Source organism: Homalodisca vitripennis, chromosome 6, assembly GCF_021130785.1.
Source record: "Homalodisca vitripennis isolate AUS2020 chromosome 6, UT_GWSS_2.1, whole genome shotgun sequence".
In the NCBI taxonomy this organism is placed as follows: domain Eukaryota; kingdom Metazoa; phylum Arthropoda; class Insecta; order Hemiptera; family Cicadellidae; genus Homalodisca; species Homalodisca vitripennis.
In genome coordinates, this window is record NC_060212.1 from 152578781 (window position 1) to 152601624 (window position 22844).

A 22844-nucleotide genomic window follows, 5' to 3' on the forward strand; every position below is an offset into this window, starting at 1 on the left:
ATTGAGGAAAACTATGAAATTATTCAGATTGTGAAACATGTTTCTGGTGGTGTTATAAAAAGTCGCTGGATAACAGCGATAAAATATCTTCTGCTTCAGGATATTAGCCTCTTGTTTGTACGCATAATGTATACTGGCTATATAGGACTAGTATTATTAGAACAAAATCTTCTCTCATGGGAATCTGCTTTTGTGGTGGCAATGATAGTTCTTTCTCTAAAGGTTTCCTAAGCAAGTTTTGTCTTAGTAAAAAAAGGAAACCCTTATGTACACTATTTTCTTATGTGCCTCCCTAGATCAAAAGATCATACAATTTTAAACAACATGAGAAAGACTATTTAAGTATTTAAGTGCCTTAACTTCAAAATGTTATTTCATTTACAAAAAATAATCGTATGTCCTGACAGGAGCGTTGTGTTTGATCGTGCTCTCTGGATGGATCAGGGGTCATCGCTACGCTCGCAGGATGTTTGTACTTGCAGGCTGCACTGCTCAGATGCTCGCTTACCTCATTTCATACATAAATTTACCTAATAGTGCTGTTTTCGGAAATACACATGAACAAAGTCTCATTACACCCAGGTAAATATTGTATTATTAGCCTCCATTTGTGTTCTAATATTAGTTATCTTTTATATTAAGAATATATTATTTTAATAAAAAAATTTGTAAGTTTGTTGCAGTAAGATTATAAGTAAACAAGTAAAAAAAAATTTAAGAATCATATATGCTGTAATAATAATAATTAAAAAAAAACAATAAGTGACAAAAATTACTGAAAGTTTTGTGACCCAAAGAATTTTAATTGAAGACAGAATTATTATATGCAGTTAAATTTTCATTGGTTTTGCATAACTACTTAATAATCAAAGAATATTCCCTCAAAAAAAAATAAATAAAAATAAGGACCTACAAATGACAAAAATTATAGAATTTGCAACACTTGGAGCATGAAATAGAAATTGTAATGTCTATAATCGCAAACTTGGTTTTTATTCAGATCAAAAATATACAGTAAACTTGAATAATTCAAATCCCTAGGGATCAATACAAATTCTAACTATAAAAAATTTCAAATTATGAAGATATTATTATTATTGTAAGGGATAACAAGAGACCCCTACATAACTTCAAACTATCCTAAATTTGGAATTAAACATTTTTGAAGCATCTAAATTTGACTATACTTTAAAATTGAAACATCCACACGAGGAAAATTTTTAAAATTTTAAAGTATGAATTGTTTAAAAATCAAAGACCACAAATAAATATTGCCACAAACCTTATTTCAATTATTAGGGCATCATGTAATAAACAATAAAAATGCTCCTTAAAAACTCAGTAGTGCTTTCAAGCATTTACAATTTTGAAATTGTGGACAAGAAGTGTTTGAAGGTCAATTTTCAATTGACAAAAGCTGAATCTTTTGGGTATGGTTTATGTCAAAACATTTTCATCTCTGTTTGTTAAATTAATTAAAAAAATATTGCGTTTAATTTTAACCTAAGTCTCATTGGTACAGTGCGAAGTTGGCAATGACTGCCAGCCTTCTGCTCTGCTTTGGAGATTCTTGCTTATCAACCCAGATATATTCACTCATTGGAGATTTCTACAGAGAGTCAAGTGCTGAGGCGTGTGCACTGTACAAGTTTGTCAAGGTAAGTGCTCTTGCTGCACAAACTCTATTTTTGTTTGTAAAATTCCTGCAGAATGTTTTTTTGATATTGATGCTATTCTTGATAGATACAGGATGAAAAATATATCCATGAAGTCCATTTTTTACTTTTATTTTTGATGTGCTCATTAAATAATTGGACAATCATTTAATAAATGTGAAAGTTGTTTAGTCCCCTGTAAGATTACTTATTGTTTTTACAAAGTCAAAGACAAAAGTCAGAGACGGTAATGCATGCAGTATTAGTTTAGGTAAAATGTATTTTCTTACCATCCACATCCTCCCCTAAGGTTTCGTCTCTTCAGCTAAGGAGTTCGTGCGTAGAAACAGCAGATTTTCGCTGCAACACACACACACCTTAGGATAGGATGTGGATGGTAAGAAAATACCTTTTACCTAAACTAATACCGCATGCCTTACTGTCTTTGACTTTGTAAAAACACTTTGCAGCACCAACTGTTCAAGGCTTTTCAAGTTCCATGGTTACTTCACCATGCTGATGAGTTCCAAAAATAGAACGAAAACAAGATCATACGCAAACTGGTCATATATCATTTCCCCATTTTGCAAGACACTTTGTCCAGGCTTTGGATCCGAAAGCTCGTAAAGCCCGGTTACCCTTTTGGGATCCGTTACTCCGTGAAGGCCAAAACGCTTTTATATTGTGTGTCAATGTAAACTTATTCTTTGAGCTTACGCTCTTGACATATTTGCGGATTTTCTGTTTTGACTTCGATTCGTCTCTTCAGCTAAGGAGTTCGTGAGTAGAGGCAGCAGATTTTCGCTGCAACACACACACCTTAGGACAGGATGTGGATGGTAAGAAAATACCTTTTACCTATACTTATTGTTATTTAAATTAAAGTTGCCAGTAATCATTGTCTTTTAAAATTTATCAAGCATGAAAATTTAGTGATGAAAAATGATTTTTAAATTTATAACTAACTAATACATAAATACGGTTACTTTGAATTTGTGCATTAACTAAAATATCAAATAAAATCTTATCTTAGAGAATTTTGATTTTCCTAATAAATTTATTTGCATAAATAAAACCTAAACTAATTTAATTATAGTTTCTGATTATTAAATGCTCATCAAGAACCGATATTGTACCAATTTAACAATAACATTATTGAGTGTGTATACTATAGGCATATCTAGGATGACCAAAAGAGGGGGTCCACTACAAATTTTCTGTACCTCCCTGTCAAGCTGGGGTATGGGAGCACTCCCCAGAATAAACGCTAATAATATTAAAAATTGTAAGTTTGTCAGCCATCTGAGAACATATTATTCTTATTTTATGCTCTACAAAAACGGCTATAGCTTAAGCAAAAATATAAACTTTACGAGACCACCTAATAGCACAAAAATATTTCAAGAAAACGACACTCTATTAAAGAGAAAAACAGAGGCTTTAAAAATGGCTATATCTTAAGAACTACAAGACACACCCTCCACCTTTGACCTTGAATTTATGTGCTAAAATGGGCTTCCAGGTTAAAAATTTTTTACTTGTAAAAACGGATGTGTATTTGTATTAAATGAATAAAAACAATTATGCATTTTACATTAAAATGTTTCAATTTAAAACCAAACTGAATTAAGAGTACATTAACATTTGTCAGTATTTCTTCATATGTAAAAATATCCTGACATTAGCACCCAATCGGTTAAGAAAGCGTATTAATTAAACAAATTTGCCTTCTAAATATTGGAGCTGTCCCCTCACTGCCTCACTGCATTTAATTAATTTTGATAACCCAACTTCTTGTATTTTGACAAATAAATATTCAAATTATTTTGTAACCCCAACCTCAAAGGTTTGATTTTATTCATATTTCATAAAAAAAATCTTTTGTAAAACTTGAATGGAATATAAAATGGACGGGTTATGAAATATGAGTGTTATATTTACATAACCCTGCAGCACACTATTCTGCCATGATTTTCTGTCACTATGGTAAGGGGTGGATCATAACAGGGGGAGCTGTATATAATTTCAGGTATAAGCCATAAGTTTGAGTTGATATTTGACTTTTGACCTAATGCACTTTTTACCTTAATTGTAGAACAATTGAGAAAAGGGTATTTATTGTAACAGAGGCTGATGGTTTCAGGGAGTGTTGGTTGCAGTAAGCTTCTACTGGTGTAGTCATCTTGGGCTCCACACACAGCTGGTGATCATAGCAGTAATGGCTGTAGTTGGAGGTGCTGCCTTCTTTGTAGCAGACCGACCTTCAGATGTCTCTCATCCAGTTAGAAAAGATAACATTGTCTCAACATCATCTAATGGCTATGAAAACTCCAAAGTATAGCAATACAGTGCCAATTAAGTTTTACTCAATAAGAAGTCAGAATTATATTTAAAAAAATAACTAAACATTTTGGTTTCTAAATAATTTTTTAAGCGTTGAAAATTTATTCATAGATTAAAGTTGATGTTAAGATAAAACACTACAATAGTCAAAGTTACTATGTATAGTACAAGGAGTATTTGATTTGATCAAATGTGAGATTGACCATTAATAATAGATTACTAATGCTGAATTAATAGATACTGATGTTTGGACTTTATCCTCTTAATTTTGTAATGATAATTTAATTTTCCATAGAGAATTTCTTCACCAAGAAGTAGTCACTTGCAAAAATGTTGGATGTTTTAAAATGTGTAATGGTACAAATGTTAAATAATTTTTGTTTTTTCATGATAGAGAATCTTGTACTTAGGAGAATGAATATTTAGATACAAAAGTCTAAGTAGTAGAATAATAATTAAATTAAAGATTAAAGACTTTGTTTTCCCATTTATTTTCAAAGACATTTGTTTTCTGTGTTTTGAATTGTTTTCTCACTATCTAATTTAAGCACTTCTGAAGATCAGCAACACACAAACCCATAATAGAGCTTTTCTCACATTAAAATTACTAATTACTACAATTGATTTTGTTGAGTACAATGATTTAAATTTATTTCTTTTAAGTGTAAAAATTTTAAGTATAAAAATACTGAATGTATTTTTAACAATCAGTATTATTTATCTTCACAGTTTTGGAATATCTTGACCAAACAGAATTTCGTAAAACTATGTGCATACACTATTATATTTTTTATTTACCTACCAATTGAAAATCAACTGTTTCCTTCTTTGTACGGTACACCATAAATTAAATTAAAAATATATCTTTTTTTAATAATTTGTTTTTTGAAATTTATATAACCTCTTTAGATGTTCTTGCCACATTATATTATGTACATGTACCACTTTAAACTCAAACTGGCTGTCATGTTTTTCTCAGATGGCAGGCCATTTTTTGGTGTTTTGTACCCGTATTTAAACACTTTGTAAAAAAATACATCTTTACTATAAAACTATATGTGTAATACGTTACTTTTTTCAGGAATATGTGGAGATAATTATGGCATAACAACATTATGCATAAACCATAAAAAATGTCTACACTAATTTTTTGTTTTGTTTTTATTTTAAAGTGGTGGGACTGCCCTTGGTAAAGTGTGATTATATTATAAATATTAGAATCTGAGATAGCCAACTTATTCCGTGTTTTATATAGTTTCAGAAAATATATAATGGTATCTGGGTTCGCTTGAAGAAAAATTATATTGTAAAACCACTAACAGTACACAAAAGGCTAAATTTGTTACCTTTTTATTTTAAGGGGAGATGTACGCCTATAAGCCGCCTATGTTAAATTGTATAACTTTATGTTCCTTTTCTGAAGGAACTGCTTTACATATCTCAATGAAACTTTTACCACTTATACAATACATTACTATAAACAACCCCTACCACTTTTAAACTTTTGTATAAAAAAATAAATTTTTTATGACATTTCTAAATTTTTTAATATATGTTTTTACTATAAAATAATTTTTTTTTACCCATTTACAAACTTAGAGTTTCAAATTTGCTAGGGGTTGTGTGTATATATACATACATCATACATAAAAAATTCCATAAAGACTGGGCAAATGGTTCCTGAGAAAAAGGAACATTTGTATGAAAAATGTCAACTTTCGGGAAATCGCAAAAACATTAGCCTACTATAAAACTTACTTACTCTCAGAACATATCGGCTTCATAATCTGGCTCCTTTTAATTTTCCTCATCCAGCAGCTTCTTTCTTATCATTCTAGTCCTCTTCCTGGCTTGTTTTGTCTCTTCTTATCTGCTATTTCAGATTTTTTGATTCGGTTGATATCAACAGCGCGGAGAGTTTTTGCACAGTTTTTACCTACTTTGATACCAATGCCCTCCAAAACCTGAAGTCTATCTTTATTTTCCTCATTGAATGTTACCACAGCATCTAGTGTTCCAAATTTTAAGAAACAATTTCCATACTTTACTAATCACAATTCACAATACTGAGTTGTTTGTAAACAAAACAAAATACAAAAATAACCAAATGAAAACTGTCAAATAAACAAAGTAATAACAGGTTAACCAACACAACAATATGATAAACATTATCAGTACAGTTGTGTGTATGTATAATAGTGCACTTGCACTAACTGGATTATTCAACCTCGCATGGCAACTATTACAGTGCTATTTTATTCCTGCTGACAGCGATCAGTCATTTTATAAAAATTTTTATTGTTACCAAGCAACGTCCAAATATGCATGTATTATATATCACTGGACTTGGAAAACTCCATACTTTAAGAAAAAAATATATAAACATTTTTGATTTTTTTTACGATTTAGGCGTACATCTCCCCTTGTAATAATTTTAATTATTGTCAAGATTATTTTAACAAATTTACAAATAAATCTAATTCTTTCACTAAATGATTCGAAAATATACAAAAATTGAGAGAATTATATTCACTACAGAACAGTAAATAAATTAATAACCAATTTCTAAATTTTTTATCTTTGAAAAGTGGTGGAAATACCTAATTTGTTACTACGAATATGATTATTTTCAAAAATTAACTAACAAAAATTTATATTTTTAACACTAAATATTTCCAAAGTATACGGTTTAATCAATATTTGCATTCCTCATAAACGAAAACATGGGAAAGATTTCTCGATGTATCGACAAAACTGGAAGTATTAATTTGAATAATTGTTAGAAGCATAAGAAACAAAACTATCTTATTCAGTAAGCTTGGTGCATTTCCTCCTCTGTAGACTAATGGTTATAGTCTCGGCTCTCTAAACGAGAGATCACGGGTTCATATCCTGGGGATGTCCAATCATGTACTTTGTAAAATAAAAAACCAGTGCAATTCGAAGCCGGCTTAGCTGACGATGAGGCTTCGAATGAGATAAAAAAAAAAAAAAAAAGCTTGGTGCATGTCAGCTGATTCAGTTAGCTCTTGTCATATATAAAAAATAGCAGTTTTTTTTAGATATAGAAAACTGTGCGTTTTATATTGTAACTGATATTTTTAGCTTTTATGTTTCTTTATGCATAACCAATTTTGCTTTTTATTTACAAGAAATATACATTGCCCAAATACTTCTGATGCAGTTAACATTATATGCGAATTTTAACTGATGGCACATGATTATTATATTTAAAATCTTTTTGTTTGAAAAGCTCTGATGCAACATTTATTTTATCTTATTCAGAATAAAATTTGAGATAATTTTTATACCCTATAACTTGTATTACTGTATTAAAATAAGATTTCTACCACATAAATTACAACAAATTATTCACAGCGTTATTTTATAAGGTTCAGGAAGAGAAAAGTCCCTGAGCGGTGGGGGAAGAAATAAATTTAATTAATTACACTCAGCTAACCCTGGCTGACTAAGCTCACATAATCTTAAAGAAGAGAAAAGGGCAACTGCAACATGAGTTTAGCCTCAAAATAAGTAACTGACAGATCGAGATCTACTCCAGCATGATTCAAATTCAAGAATGCGGGAAAGTGATATCATGTTGAGTTAATGTGATGCTAAAAGTGACTAGAAGGTTATTGATTGACTTCCAATATGGAGGTATCACCTGATTCTACACAATTGTGTGATTCTATGATGCCAGTTATAATGCAGCTCATTGAATATTATGTACAAAAATGCAAATGTAAAAAAAATAAATCTAATAGTAGTTAAGTTATATCTTATATAATCTTATCTTATAGTGAACCAGTGTTATAAATATGTTACAGTCCTTGACCAAGAAGTTTTTCATAACAGCTTTCTAAACCCGTGCAATTGAAGCATATACATAAATGTACAAACTGTTTGAAGTTCTTTAGAAAAGATATTTAAAATAATATCAAAACCATGGTTAGATAAAAAAATAAAAGATTATTTGCTGCAACATATGTCTTTATTTTTTGAAAAAAATTGTTAACAGTATGAACTAAACGACTAATGTAAGCCTAATTAGTTGTTATGATTTAGAGATGCTTATATAGCTTAGATTACAATAATTCTAAATAATTAATACATTTTATAGGTCCTATTGTATATTTTAAAACTTCTTAATCGGGCTTAACTTGTAACATACTGAAAGCATATTTTAATATAATTTTAAAATACACTATTCAATGTAAAAATCAATTAAATAATGTGAGTGAGTTGTATTATACTTGTTTCAGACAGCAATACTGCCATTGCTACAATCGGAAGAAATAAATTAGTAATCAAATTTCCATTAGCTAAGGGTGGTTTGGGAGTCTTTATTTTCAGCTTGTTTAGGGCTAAAATATCATACTCACTTGAAGGATTCCACAAGAAGTGAAGTTAGAAGTATGATAACATTTCTAATTGTTAAAAGGGAGGAAGAAAGAATTATTTAAAAGGTATTTAAGTTGCTATTATAGGGTAAAATATGTTTAAAGTTTCAGGTTTTCCAAGTTATGATTAGGATCCCCTGGCCATGCTTCCTTCTACTAACATCCTCCCTTACTATTACCTGTCTTTTAATGTGTATTTTCAGTGTCTACAAAATTCACGATTTATATAATCTATTAATTAGACTTAATCATATTCCTCACAGCTGATTTATTATTTATTAAAGTTAGTTATAAATTATACCTATTCTGTGAACCTTTCATCAGTTTAAAACAAGAATTATACTGAAATAAATATCTAATAATGATTTGTTTACACTGTCCTGTTATTAGTTTTATAGTTAAGAACATTTTTTTCTACATTAGTGTACAAATAAAGCAGAGTAATAAATGGTAATTTGAAAAATGTATGTTTCTTTTTCTTTACAATTGTGAGGTACTATTCATTGTATTCAAAGTATTCTTAATAGTTTAATTTTTAATTGTTAATAGGTTGAAGAGTACTTTACAGAAGTTATAAAATTAATAACACTCAAACAATGTTGATTTCTTTAGATAAGTACGTTATTATACCCAATGATCCAAAATATAGGCCCAAAATTTATCTGCACTCCTGCCTGCATTTTGTTTATCAAGGGATCATTTAATTGGAATATTGCATTGTGCTTAAATGTATTGCATGTTACATTCTTATGTCACATGTTTTTCATGACATAATAATAAACATTAATCAAAATTCTGGTACTTCCATTAAATTTCAATATGAAATAAATAAATGCAACATTTTTGTTCAATAGCAAATGTAAAACTTACAGCTTATTATTGTAAATCTATAGGATAACCATGCAATATCGAAATAGCTATGTATAATTTCAGAACTGTATGAACCTAGAGGGTGATACAAATAAATAGTATGATGAGTCATCTATATGACGATTGAGACATAAATGTTGAAGTATGAAAGCACTATTGACTGTATTGCAACTCCAGTTTACAGCAGTTCTACTCATAAAATACATCTTTACTCCTTATCACTTTAATAGGTTTCGTCCTTTGCTTCAACCAATAAACCTGTTCCATGTAGTCCTTTGCAATGGTAGCACTAGAACAAATAATAAATTAATGCATTAAAATCAAACCTCCAATATATGACAGTAAAAAACAGAGCTTGGTAAGTCTAGCATATTAAAAAAAACTAATATTCTACTCTTATATTAGAAACCTAATGATTTCTAATGATATGATTTATTATATGCATGCTTCCAGACCATTCTTGATGGAATTTATTTTGTGCAGTCTATATCTCTGTGTCATCCTAGTCCCTGTTTCAGATAACACAGTGCATGCAACAATGGCCTTATACTAATCAAAGGTGGTATGATTTCAAACCACCTTTGATTACTACAAGTACATTGCTGCATGCACTGTGTTATCTGAAACAGGGACTAGGATGACACAGAGATATAGACTGCACAAAATAAATTCCATCAAGAATGGTCTGGAAGTTTCTAAGGATGCTTGAGTTGGTAAATAAAGTTGCTGTTATAGCCCACCTTATATGATTGACAAGGTCATAATATGGCTATCAGAATTCATCAAGGTTATGGATCCAGTGGAGAATATGGGATTAAGAATTCCTGTTTGTATCTTTCCCTATGAGTGGGAATTTGGCTGACTGAACTAGAGAAATTTCAAAAATATATTAACTTTCAATTATGATTTTGGCAAGCTTCTACGCAATATGAAAATGGCAGTGGACTACTACTGTTTGTTTATTTAAATTTAGCTTACTTTAAGACCTAATTAAAAACAATATGTTCCATTATTTTATTCTTAATTCTATTAGAGTTCTACTAGCCAAATGTAATTAATGGAAAAATATGTGATGTGTAAGGATCAGTTGGAATCCATCTCACAACAAAATTATCTCCAGACTGTGTTAAGATTTTTTATTTATACAAACATAGATGAGAAGCAGAGCAGCTTTCTAGGCAACTTCTATAGGCAGCTTTCCTGGACCATCAGGAAAACAAAAATATGGTTTTGTAGGGGTTTCAACCCTTTTAACCCCTATGGGAGGTTGATCTTTATGATAATCCTTTTTTTATTTGTAAGTGATGGGTTACACGTGTGTCAAATTTAATCTTTCTAGGACATTGGAAAGTTGGAAAACAAAAATATAGTTCTTTTAGGGGTTTTAACCCTATTTCAACTCCTATGCATGGTTGGTCTTCTTGAAAATTTTGTGAGTGTCAAATTTAATCTTTCTAAGTCAACGAGAAGTTGAAGAACAAAATATAGTTCTTTTAGTGGTTGCTACTTCATTTCAACCCCTATGGATGTATGATCTTTGAGAAGATGCTTTAGTTTTCTATTTACGAGTTCAGGAGATATGTTTGCTCCAAATTCAAACTTTTTTATATCACGAATTTGGAGAAATATTAAAATTTAATTAGTGAGTGAGTGAGGGCTTTGCCTTTATATATATATATATATATATATATATATATATATATATATATATATATACATATACACACTTTATAGATTTAAAGTAACTTGACTTCATGTTCAGTTTAAGTCTGTGTTCTACAGTAGATCAAATAAATGTTCTAAATATTATAAAGTCCAATTTAATTCTACAATAAAGTCCATGCTCTTTTGGATTCATAGGTCTAAAGGTTATTACTTTTCATGTCATCTATGGTATGATGACACAAGTAACATTCAGACTTCAACTACCGAAATGATCAGTCTTTTGAGAAAATATGGTGGCCATTTTAAGATGTTGAAAATAGGATTCTGAATATCTGTTCAATTCTCCAAAATCTTAGGAGTTTATAATTTATATGTAGAGTGAGGAACTTAAATTTGTAAGTAAACTATTCAGAAATCAAGCAGTCTCGTAATTGTTACATCTCCATATAATACTATTAGAAGAGTTATTTAAAATATGAGCATTTAAAATATTACTCACTAGATGTGGACGATCCCTGTGTACCTGTTGTCAGGAAACCACCTCATGATCACCTCATCCTTTGGTAAGTAATTTATGTTGATGGCAGTGTTCTGTAATAGTAATTCAGCTGTTTTTAAATAAGATAACATTTAACATTGAGTACTCATACGTTTTCATATAATTGCTACTCATACTGACCAGTTATGTATGTTTAGATTATAAATAATATGTTGGCCTTATTAGATTTTTAACAAATTGTAAGGGTCTGGTGTTAAACAACAGTATAATAATTCTTTTGTACAAATCAAAAAGGTAATGTGATTTGTCCGTCTTCTTTAAGTTATTATAGACTATGTGAAGTACAATACTTCTAAAATTAAGTACTTATGATGTTGTTTAAAAGAAAAGTAATATCAAACAGACATTTAACAAAATTGAAGATTTAAAAAATTGGAAACCTACTATAACAGTGTACAACTTTGAATATGTAAAAAATAATAAATTTATAATGTAGTCAAAGTCATATTATCTTTATTTATATTATGCATATAAGTACAATAAATAGTGTAAACTACAACTAAGTTACTGTCACATAATTAAAGTAATGAATGTTTTATAACAATGTCATAGTATAAAAGTCTTTAAATGAATGAAATGAATATTCTTTTAAAATTCAGTTTAAATTTCTTGACATCTTCAATACTTGTTATTATTTTTGGAATTGATTTCAGAAATTGTATTCCCGCATAAGACATTTTTTTGTGAAATACTCTAAATTATCCTTAAGTAAGACTGATTCATTCTTATTCCAAATGTTATAAGAAAGGGTTTCACAATGGCTTTTAAAACTAAATTTATAAGTTCTGAGGTACATAACACAATCTAATATGTAGAGTGCACTGTTTTCAGTCCAGTAAAGTGATTTTTAATTGAATCTACCTCCCTAATCTTTCATAGTGCTCTTTCTTGGAATATAAGTTTATTATTTAAATGTTGGTTTGTAGACCCTCAATACACACCTATTCCAAGAGCATGGAACACCATCTTTAATACTGGTAAACTGCCCAAATAAGAGGGCCTTTTAATAGCATAAATTCCAGAATTTATACGTTTAATTATCCACTCAATGTGCAAATCCCAACTAAGTTTCTTGTTTATGATGAGACCTAGAAATGTTGAATTAAGAACTTGCTCAAATAGGTATCATTTATTAAGATATTAGGAGCTGAATGATTTCTATCTTTTTTTTGAATAAAAGAGATAGTTAGTTTTTCCTTTATTTAAAACCAATCTATTATCAATGACAAATATGTGTAATTTTGAAAGTTGGAAATAAGCAGTTAATTCTACTTCAGCTTCTGTTTTGGTAGATATGATTAGGTCCAATTTCATACACGAATCTGGAGAACCCTCCCCCACCTTCAGGCCAGACTATCAATTTCCCACCTTTCCACCTCTATTCACTAAAGTGTAATAGAAAATATGATCAATTGCCTGAATAATGAATTATAAGAATTAGGAAAACAAAATCAATATCATTGAAGAGATTGCCACAACTAATGGTTGAAATAAATAACTCAATGGACATAACAGTTTAAAAAGACGAAACCATGGACAATAACCAAGACTTGTGTAGAATTTAGACAGACTATACAGGAGGGTCCAAGAAAAAACGTTCAGACATACAACTGAATTTCAAAACTATTACAGTAAATTAATAAGGGTGGGAAAATGGAAAGTCTGGCCTGAAGGGTAGGGGGGTTTCTGTAGATTCTGTTGACATCCTGAACAAGAATAGAAACAGCCACGATTTAAAAAATCGAACTGGAGTATTCAAATTCAAATGTAGAGTGTGAGAACATGTACTCGTGTATCGTGCTAGCAGGATAGACCAAAGACGATTTAGCTAAGCTAAATATTTTATTTTAGTAATAGAATTTACTGGTGTTGCACTAAATCCAGTGAAGAGTAGTTTCTAGGTTAGCCGTAGGATTCAATTAGATTCCGAATTGCATTTCAGTTAAGACTTATGTACATTATTAAAACTTTCTGTAGGGTGGATTTTCAAAATTAGATTTAAGAAACATCATCCCAAACCTTTGATAAATAAACAAAAAAATTTCTTTTGTCCAGCACCTTTTGACACAGTTACGACATGGATGAAATTTCGAAAACTTTACCTCCTTCAATCGCCGTTTTTCAACCCTATACAATATGCTCTGTGTGTCTGTAACTTTAAAACTGTACAAATAAAAGGCAAAGTATAATATCCCAACAGAATAATAAAGTCAATACTCACTTCCGGTTTTCCAAAACAATTCATGAGTTTGACATCATCGGCCTCTCTGAAGTAGCCGACCACGGCTCCTGTCTTATTGTCTCTGGCTTGGACCATGAAGCCGGCAAACTGTTCAGGTTCCTGCCCTTTGATGGTGATGTAAATGCAGCCGTCCCAAGTGATCTTGTTGTCGTCGATAGAGAGTTCGAAGGGCATCGGTCCGGTCTGCGGGGGCACGTTGTTACCCGGACTGAGAGACTCACAAGAGTCAGGCCATGGCAGTCCATCCGGACGGGACAGTACTACATGGACTAGCGCACACCACAGAGCCGCTTTGTTTGTGATAGATGTCATCTGTAATCAGTAAAGGAGATACACATAGGCTGTTCTGACATGGAAGTTTTCCTGTTAACAGACATTATTAAACTGAAAGTAATCGAGTTTTGCTTAACTAAACTGATGATAGTACTCTTCAGTAAAGAACCAAATATATGAAATGTTATTTAATGAATAGAAAATATAGTGCAATGGGGGGGGGGGGGGTTTGGCGCTGTTCGAAAAACCCAAAGTTCTAGTATCTATAAAAATTGAGATAACATATTGTAGCTTGTGGGGATGAGCTTCCAGCCTCTGGAGTTTTCGGCTATTAAGGCCACTTAGTCATGGGAAACATCCCATCCTGCCTTAAGAAGCTTTCTGTTTTTGGAAGGTAGTAATCTTTAAGTCACTACAGTGTACATAGCTGTCCAGATCAAGAAGATACCCGGGCACTGAAAACTCTCTGGCAACTCCTGGCTGGCATGAGGAAGGTTACTTATTCAGTTGTTGAACTAAATTATTTAATAGTTGGCTGAATTTTGGGTCACAGGTTTATGTCTGTGTTTATTTTTATACATTTTTTCACTGCCCATTCATGCTTATGTTCTATTCATGTATTCATGGTTGTTAATTCTATAGACTGAGCAGGACAGTGTATCAAATACAACACTACCCTACTCAATAGGCTTCATAAACATAGTCTACGCATCCACATGAATGTTCACAATAAAAGCCCTACTTAATGAATCCCAACTCAGTCAGCCTTATCTATGTGTGACAAAATCCCGAGAGCCACCTGACCTAAACAGAAGATAATTTCCTTTTTAAATCCTCCCTCCCTTGCCTGCTTTCTTACAAACGCAATAACTGACACGCCAAATTTAATACACATCTACGTTCGTATCGTTATATCTCTTTTAGGGGAAGATTATATCCAAAAAGTGTTACTCGTATCATTTGGCTTCTCCCTTTTAGGCCATCAAGTTATAAGTAAAAATGTATTTAAGTCGCTATATAATAGATAGTTTCCTTTGGACAATGAAAAAAAAATTGTAAGATAAAACGCATCGACGTATGGATGAAGAGAAATAAAATAAGTTTAGGTTCAGAAACATTCAATAACAGAATAAAATACTTCAAATAATTCTCACATTGTTAGAGTGCCTCATATGGAAAATCCTGGGATAATGTTTAGGAGTAAATGAGTCTAGAATCATATTCATTATTTGTAATTGCATTGCGATATTTTCCACTGTCAATGCAGAACTTCAAACAAAAGTTCCTAAACTTTTAATAAAATAAAACCCTTTTTAATTCTTATTGTAGAATTTTAAAAAAAAGTATTGATAACGCATACAAATTAAAATTATAATAAAATGGAAGAGCTGTTCTACTAATAATAATGTCTTAGTTTTTGGCGCTGTTCAATTTTAAGTTAATTTGGCATTCAAACTATGCCAAAGTCAAAAATAACTTTAACCATGATATTGCGCCAAAAGGTAAAAACGAAACACAACAGAACATGCATAATACCATGCATGATTGTTGTTGTATAGAAAACCAAAAAGGATTTAAAATGTTTTTACAAACTCAATTTTGAGGACCATAATATAAAGTATCACCTAAAAATATAAATACTTAAGGCGCACTATAACTGGACATTGTTAAAGAAATATGAAGCTGTTTCTTCCATTCTTCAGAAGAATTGGATGGAAAGAGTATTCACATGTTTGTGTTTCTAAATTACCCTGTTGCAAGAATTATAAAAATAATTATTAATAAAGTAGTAAAGAACATTAGATTATGTATGACATAAACCAATACAAATTTACATTTGAAATACTTACTAGGAGTTGAGTGGAAAACAGCTAACTTCAATATTTAGCTTCTAATGTTATAACACCAGTGGATTTACATGTGATCGGTTGACATGTTGGTTCTACAAGTGAGCTGACAATCCGCCTCATGACATTATGTAATCGATTGTGTAGTTAATATGCGATCTGATATAATGCGTAATGGAATGAACATTATGATTGTTAATTAGCACGATATTAGAACTAATTGATTGAATGTAGAAGGGGGTTTCTTTGCATTGCGAATGCTCAATTTTTTTCTGCAACAGCTTGGAAAAGTATTTTGTCAATGAATCTCGTAAAACAAGTAGTACTGTATGTTTGGTTTGGTTAAATAAGTTTACAGAAATTATAAATTTATTAAAAATACATCCAAAAGTTATAAATACACCTTAAAAATTCTAATGAATTGTAGTTTTGAATAAAACTCAAGTTTAAAAATTAAAGGAACTTGAGGTCAAACCATAAGTACATAGTTTGAAAATTCGCTTTGCTCGTTCAGCTATAATAAATTGTCCTAGAGGTGAACAAAAATCAGCGTACCTTTAAAATTAGTATGCTTTAATCAAAATAGAAAATAGATAGATAACACATCATTGTTTTATTGAAAGGGGATTAAGTTGGTAACGGACTTACACTAAACAAATAATAGGCTACCATTACCATTTTCTAACGGCAGATCTTGATCTTGATTTGGTATTAATATTGATTGATTTTATTAGGTGATTTATTAACGAGTTCAAGGAAATGAGATATATCTTAGCCTGTAATCTATTATTTTGTCTATACTTTGTGTATAACAATGAAACCGATGTGTATTAAAATCTAAAACACTTGGAATTGTATATTTCCTGTGCCGGAACCAAAACAAACTGAACTAAAAATAAAATTAGGGAAAACGTATTAGAAAATTAGGAGCTGGTTGATAGACTACCTCGAGATACCATCTTCAATAAAACTGCGGAATGTCCAAGATTCAGAGAGCAGGGATCCTCAGGGAAGGCGAAGTTTTAACTCGAATCTTTGCACATTTAAAAAGACAGTGGTTAGAGTTGCCTCTGGCAAACATACAAATACTAATCGCAATAAGCACTCAAACTACAAACACACACAATACTATGCTAAACCCGCAAAACACCCAACATATTTTTTTCAAAATTGTATTGTTTATATTGTTATTTTTTTATTCTAGTTTTTATAAGTACAGTAATGTAAATGATGATTAAATTATCACTGTTTATTGTTATTCAGTGTTTTTGTTATTTATTGTTAATTCTTCAAATGTTTTCCTTGTAATTTATGTTTTGTGATATGTTATGTAAGAAGGTTGAAAGAAATAAAGAGTTTACCGAGCAACTTTAGACTCTTAAAAGGATAACAAGATATGAGACACTTGTCATCGTTGTTTGTTACAAAAATTACACAGAACATTAGTTCGGAGTACATCCTTTTGTTCAGGTATCATCACGAAACATTAAAACTTTGATTAGGGTTTTGTCACCTGAAAAAGAGACTAGATTTCAATCCTCGAAACGCTGCATTCTGTTTTTGTTACATACAACAATGACAAATTTCCGAACTCTGTTATCCTTTCAAATAATCTACTGTCAGTAATAAACTTTAAACAAAAAAAATCTAGATTTTTATTATAAGCCGCAAATCAAAGAGGGAATTGATACTTTTTACTTCAGTCTCGCTTTCTCAGATGGGAAAACATGCCACGGACAAAGTGTAAATAAATGTGTACCCAAAAAATATTAGAATGCCCTAGCCAAACATTTGAAGTACCAAAATTTACTTTGTTCAAAATATTCTAGTTTTAAATAAAGATTCTGTTGTCATTGATTGGACAGTTCCAAAAAATATTGGAGAAATATTCAATAAGCGAGGTAGGAAATTTTAGCTCAATATACTAGTATTATCGAATTAAAATTATTTTACCTTACAGTTAGATAATTAATCACGATATTTTTGGTTGATGAACGTGATTCATATTCAGCAGTAGTACCTGTAATACTCAGTATCTCTTCAAACTAAATGTCTTATAAAAATATACAGGAGAAAATAATATAAAGGTGCTGAGATAGGTATGAAGCGAAACTTTGATTCAGGTAAACAGATGTTAAGGCTTATACGGAATGCAAAGATAATATTACTGTTGAGCGGTTGTTTGGATTGAGTTTGGGAATAAAATAACAATCTCCACTCTTCACGGTTTATGGAAAACGTACTTATATCAGTTGTGATAACACCAGTAAAAATATTTATGCACGTATTTAACTAGTAGAAGTATTTTATAATACATTAGAAGACTAACTCTCCGTTCGCTTCGCACTAACTCCTAATTCTCCGAATTACATTTTTGTCTGTAATAAACTCTAATGGTAAAAACGTACCGTGCAGTTTTTATAAAAATATATTGAATGTTTCCTAGAGACAAATTGATTATTCTTTAATCAACTTATAACTACATTCAAAATACTATAATAATCTAAACGGCTATTGTCATATAGTGTTTGCCAATATCGAAGTTTAGGCAATATCTCTATAAATGAAAAACGTTTCAAGAAATTATTGTTCATGAAGAATTTGTTCTAAATATCTTCCAGGATATTCTAAATTTCTTCTTCTTGTTGTATGGGATGGCCTATTGTCATGAATTAAGCCTCAATGGCCTTTTCTGCACCCCAGAAGCACACCATGGGACAGACCATTCTACGGTTTCAGTAGTTCTACAAACCGCAGAAAACAACCGATCAGGTCCTCCTGGAGAAATTCTCCACCCTTGTCCAAACTACCAAAGATGGCGCACGGCTCCTTGCTGTTGCAGAGCAGTCAAAGAGCACGCGATTATTAGTTTCCTCCTGCTCGTCACACATTCTACAGAGCGGATCCTCCCGAAGGATACCGACTCTGTGAAGATGCTTCCTCATGTGACCGTTCCCGTAATCAGACCCATAACCTTAGAAGACACCGATCTACTTAGTGAGAGAAGGTCAGATGCCCTCCTAGGGGAAGGCGACTGTAAAACCATTCTGTTCATTCTCAGATCCGGATGCAGCCTCCACCTTCTCTCATGGTCAGTGTGAACCCATTCCGAGACAGCCCCAAAGTATTCACACCTATAAATGCCACAGAACTGATGAGGTCCCATCACATTGGACGCTGAGCCCAAGTTAGCCAGGAAATCAGTTCTTTCGTTCCTAGAGATCCCATAATGACCAAAAACCCAACAAATAGATTTGCTGATTTTGGTAAGGGAAAAAACGACTTGATAGCAATACCATACAAGTTTGTTGTTGAAAACACGAAAGTTGAACGCCTTCAATGCTGCCTTACTGTCTGAAAATGCTAATCGTCTTACTCCTATACTGTAGACTAAGATTCTCACGAGCACACTCCATAATGGCTGGGACTTCTGCCTGAAAGACTGTGAAGTAAGGACCCATAGGGACCACCAGCTCCCTATATGGTCTCACCCCTGAAATTCCGGCGCCAGTGCCACTTTTTGTTTTAGAGCCGTCTGTAAGCCATTCAAGCTCCGCTGGTGCAAGAGGTTTCTTTCCCTCTGACCAAGCCTCCCTAGAAGGTATGACAATCCTGAAGGGTTTGTCGGAGGAAAATATTTGTAGCATCTGATCCGATATAATGTGCAGAGCATTACCTTGAATTAGGATTATAATTCTGCAGTGCCCCCTGCTGCAGCCTAAGCCAACCAAAGTCCCGCCTGCTGAAGACTGTAGGCACTCCTCCTGGCCAAAGCCCGAATGACAATGTCCAGAGAATCGAGGTTGAGGCAATAGCCTAAAGTTGCGCCCGGTGCACCTGGAAAAGCCCCAGTGTTAGCAAGGTAAGTGAACTTTTGGATACCAGCCGGACCAGCTACTGCCATCTTGTCCTCCGTTTTTGGCCACCAGTCAACAGCCTCAAACAATAGTGCAGGTCTAACCACGGTGAAATAAGGCCAATACAAAAGCCTTGGCTTAAGTCCCCAAGACCCACATATCACACGTCATCATTGAATTAAAGGCCATTTCCATCTGGCGATGACCTTTTCCAAATGGAGCCCCCATTTCAGAATCTTATCAAGGATTACACCTAGGTACTTAGCCTCGAGCTTCAACTCAATGGAAGGGCCTCTCAGTAAGAATGGACCAATAACCTCCAATTGACGCCTTCTAGTAAAGGCAACCACGGCAGCCTTGGTGGGGTTTACACTAAGGCCCATCCCATCACACAAGTGTCCACTGTGTTAGCATTGGCCACTTCCGTGACCTTTGTGTTTGAACTTGCCTCTCTCAAGAATCATAATGCCATCTGTGTACTGCTGTGCAAAGACACCACTGTTGTTCAAAGACACGAGCAGGTCGTCCGCAACTAGGTTCCACAGAAGAGGAGAAAGGACGCCACCATGGAGACAGATCCTTGTATTCCTTGCACTGACACTTGCTCCCATCAGAGTGGTGGTAACTACCCTGTCTGTGAACAAGGCCCTTATCTAGTCACATATTTGACCATCAATACCACTTCTAGAGACCGCCTAATTGACTGTATTGTCAAAAGCTCCTTCGATGTCCAGAAAGGCACCTATGGCTTCTTATTTCGCTGCCAGTGCCTTTTCAATCCTGCTTACCAGTTTATTCAAGGCTGAATCGCATGATCTTCCTGGGATGTAAGCATGCTGATTTGGATGTAGAGGGCGCTCCAAGAAAGATCCCTCCTAAACAAACCTAGCAATCATCTCCGTGATTTTTAGAAGGAAGGGAGGACAGACATATTGGCCTACAGGACTTAAGTCGATCCGTGATAGATCTCCCCTGCTTCGATACAAACACTTCCGTGGATTCCTTCTAGGACAGAGGAATGTACCTAAGGGCCACAGAGGCCCTGAATAGCCTGCTCATCTGGGGAAGGAGAATATCCAACCCGTGCTACAAGCAAACCGGTCTCACGCCATCTCCCCCATATGCTTTATATGGAATTTATAGGTAATAACCCACTCAATCCTTCTGAAGGTTGCTACACGTAACGCCAAACTTTATTGTGAGTGAACGGTGCACCCCGCAGGTCTCCCTCCACAGCTGAGTGGTTGATCCTTGTCATAAAGGATACAGCCCGGAAAACTTTCGTTCCCATCATGACTTTTAGAACTCCCTCCTGTTCAGTAATATGTATACCTTGATCGTACCTGAGACCACCAAGCGGCGAGATGGGATTTTTTGCTAATAGCTTTTGAAGTCTTGCAAAACCCTGCACAGTGTCAGTGCAGAGTTTCTTCCAGGCTAATCTCTTAGCCGTACGTACCTTGCGGTTGTACAGTGCCTCATGGTAGGTCTCCCAAGTAGTCCTCATCTTTGCTCTCCTGAATAGAGGCCAGTTCAGAACTCCACCGGACAGCTTTGGATCTTTTCCTGTTAATAACAGGATAACTGAGATCAAATGAACCCACAATTGCAGATGTTAGATTGTCGGCGGCTGCACTGTATTGTGAATTAGTTTCCAGTTACTACTCTCAGATTTTAGTTTTACCCTTAGGTTCTCCTTGTATAACACCCAGTCTGTGTCTCTCGGATTCCTATCTTGAACCTTTTCAAGTTCCGGGTCCCCGATTTTAAAGCAGATGTAAGCATGAACAGAGGGAGGGCTCGTCAGACACATGTCAGCCGTGTATCCGATCAACCATACCCCCTGTCATCATGGTCACATCTATCACCTCCTTACGCGTCCGCATGCCAGACTTGGGAACATTACCCACGTTTACAATAACCAGATTGCGGGATATTATATACTCCAGGATCGACTTGCTTCTACTGCTTGTGTTGGTGTTGCCCCACGCCTCCTTGTGTAAATTAGCGTCAGGGCCAATCACCAACTCCAAACCGCTCCTCCTAACATGATCTACCAAGGTGATCTCTCTGGAGGGCGTGGAATCCACATCATCATACGGCAGATATGATAATGTAATAAAGAAAGTTCGTTCAGCTCCAGCCCCAGTCAGCCTGACTGTGGAGAGATCCCTGGAACAGAATTCCAGAACAGGAATACTGTGTTCATTGATGCGTGCAACAATACAGGATCTAGCATTATTAACGTAAGAAATGTTGACTACTGCTATGGAAAGCCCTGCTGTTTTACCCATACAAATCCAGAGTTCCCGTGTCAGAGCCACGTGAAATTCTTCCGCGAAAAAGCGTCTACAGAGTACAGCTGAAGCAGCTTTACTGTGCTGTAGATTTACCTGAAGGATCTTGATTCCCATGATCAGTTGCAACTTCTCCCATCCTCAGGTTATCTGCTTGACCTCTACATCAACACCAACTGTTGAATCTCCGTCGATGGCAGTTGAACGTGATGAACAGTCAGATAAACCCAAAGCCAAGCTGCCAGATGCAACTGCCTGCTGTAACCTTTCCAGATCAAGATCGGCTCGGTTCTTGATTTCAGGATCCATAAAAGTTCCCACGAGTACCGAGGAAATAAAAGGTCCGCCCAGCCACAGTCCCGCGTTACCAGGTATGGGTTATTTACGCTTGGGAGGACGCCCAACCCCCAAGGGCTTTGTTCTTGACGCACTACCCCTGCGCAATGCATCCCTTAGGCATGGTTCGCCTCACACCGTGGGATTAGGGGGCTCTCAGTTATGCGAGAGCAGTGTGTGGTACGATTCCGGACAGACCAGTCGAGACTGGTCATGGCCGATCTGGCACCACTATTGCGCAACACCGAGGGCATACGCCTTGCATAGTGCACTGTCGGGGCACTAGCCCCGAACCTTGGGTTCTGTCGAAAGCAGGGATATCTCTTGCCGGACGCTTAAGTAGCTTTTGTCCGAGCCCAATCCATTGGTTGGATTCGGATCCCCCATTGGTCTTGAGTGGCAACTGAGTGTCATCCCTAGGAAGGTACTTTCTCAGTTCAATGGGAATTACCCTAACTAAGGTCAACCCATCCCCTAGACCCCTCTTCTAAATTTAC

At 34.0% G+C, this 22844-nt stretch overlaps 3 protein-coding genes across 4 annotated transcripts in view; 1 reads left to right on the forward strand and 2 right to left on the reverse strand.

Annotated features, from left to right (window-relative positions):
* LOC124365028 (UNC93-like protein MFSD11) overlaps window positions 1-7738 on the forward strand; it is a 41278-nt gene extending 33540 nt beyond the window's left edge. Inside the window, exons 6-8 of the mRNA XM_046820915.1 lie at window positions 408-582; window positions 1523-1658; window positions 3799-7738. Coding sequence (XP_046676871.1) covers window positions 408-582; window positions 1523-1658; window positions 3799-3996 — 509 coding nt within the window. The 3' untranslated portion in view covers window positions 3997-7738. The remainder of the gene's footprint in view (window positions 1-407; window positions 583-1522; window positions 1659-3798) is intronic.
* Window positions 7739-9379: 1641 nt separating this feature from the next.
* On the reverse strand, window positions 9380-16014 carry LOC124365029 (putative ferric-chelate reductase 1 homolog). 2 transcript variants are annotated; one of them, XM_046820916.1, is made up of 4 exons: window positions 15861-16014; window positions 13717-14049; window positions 11436-11527; window positions 9380-9560 (listed from the first exon to the last, which is right to left on the reverse strand). In XM_046820916.1, the coding sequence occupies exons 2-4, from the start codon at window positions 14047-14049 to the stop codon at window positions 9461-9463; spliced, it is 525 nt and encodes a 174-aa protein (XP_046676872.1). In that variant the 5' UTR covers window positions 15861-16014; the 3' UTR covers window positions 9380-9460. The 2 variants fall into 2 exon arrangements, with proteins under 2 accessions (XP_046676872.1, XP_046676873.1); XM_046820917.1 differs by having other exon boundaries at window positions 13717-14056; window positions 15861-16012.
* Window positions 16015-21528: 5514 nt separating this feature from the next.
* LOC124365606 lies at window positions 21529-22128 on the reverse strand. Its single transcript, XM_046821596.1, has one exon. It carries the CDS (start codon window positions 22126-22128, stop codon window positions 21529-21531), a length of 600 nt encoding a protein of 199 aa, XP_046677552.1.
* Window positions 22129-22844: the final 716 nt, after the last annotated feature.

Excerpts from the sequence above, each read along its gene's own strand:
- LOC124365029 (XM_046820916.1), bottom strand. The coding sequence starts at position 14,049 with ATGACATCTATCACAAACAAAGCGGCTCTGTGGTGTGCGCTAGTCCAT. Across the intron at positions 11,528-13,716 it reads ATTGTTTTGGAAAACCGGAA|AACACTGCCATCAACATAAA; the intron begins GTGAGTATTGAC and ends TTACTATTACAG. Across the intron at positions 9,561-11,435 it reads ACAGGGATCGTCCACATCTA|TGCTACCATTGCAAAGGACT; the intron begins GTGAGTAATATT and ends TATTTGTTCTAG.
- LOC124365606 (XM_046821596.1), bottom strand. The coding sequence starts at position 22,128 with ATGGGAATCAAGATCCTTCAGGTAAATCTACAGCACAGTAAAGCTGCT.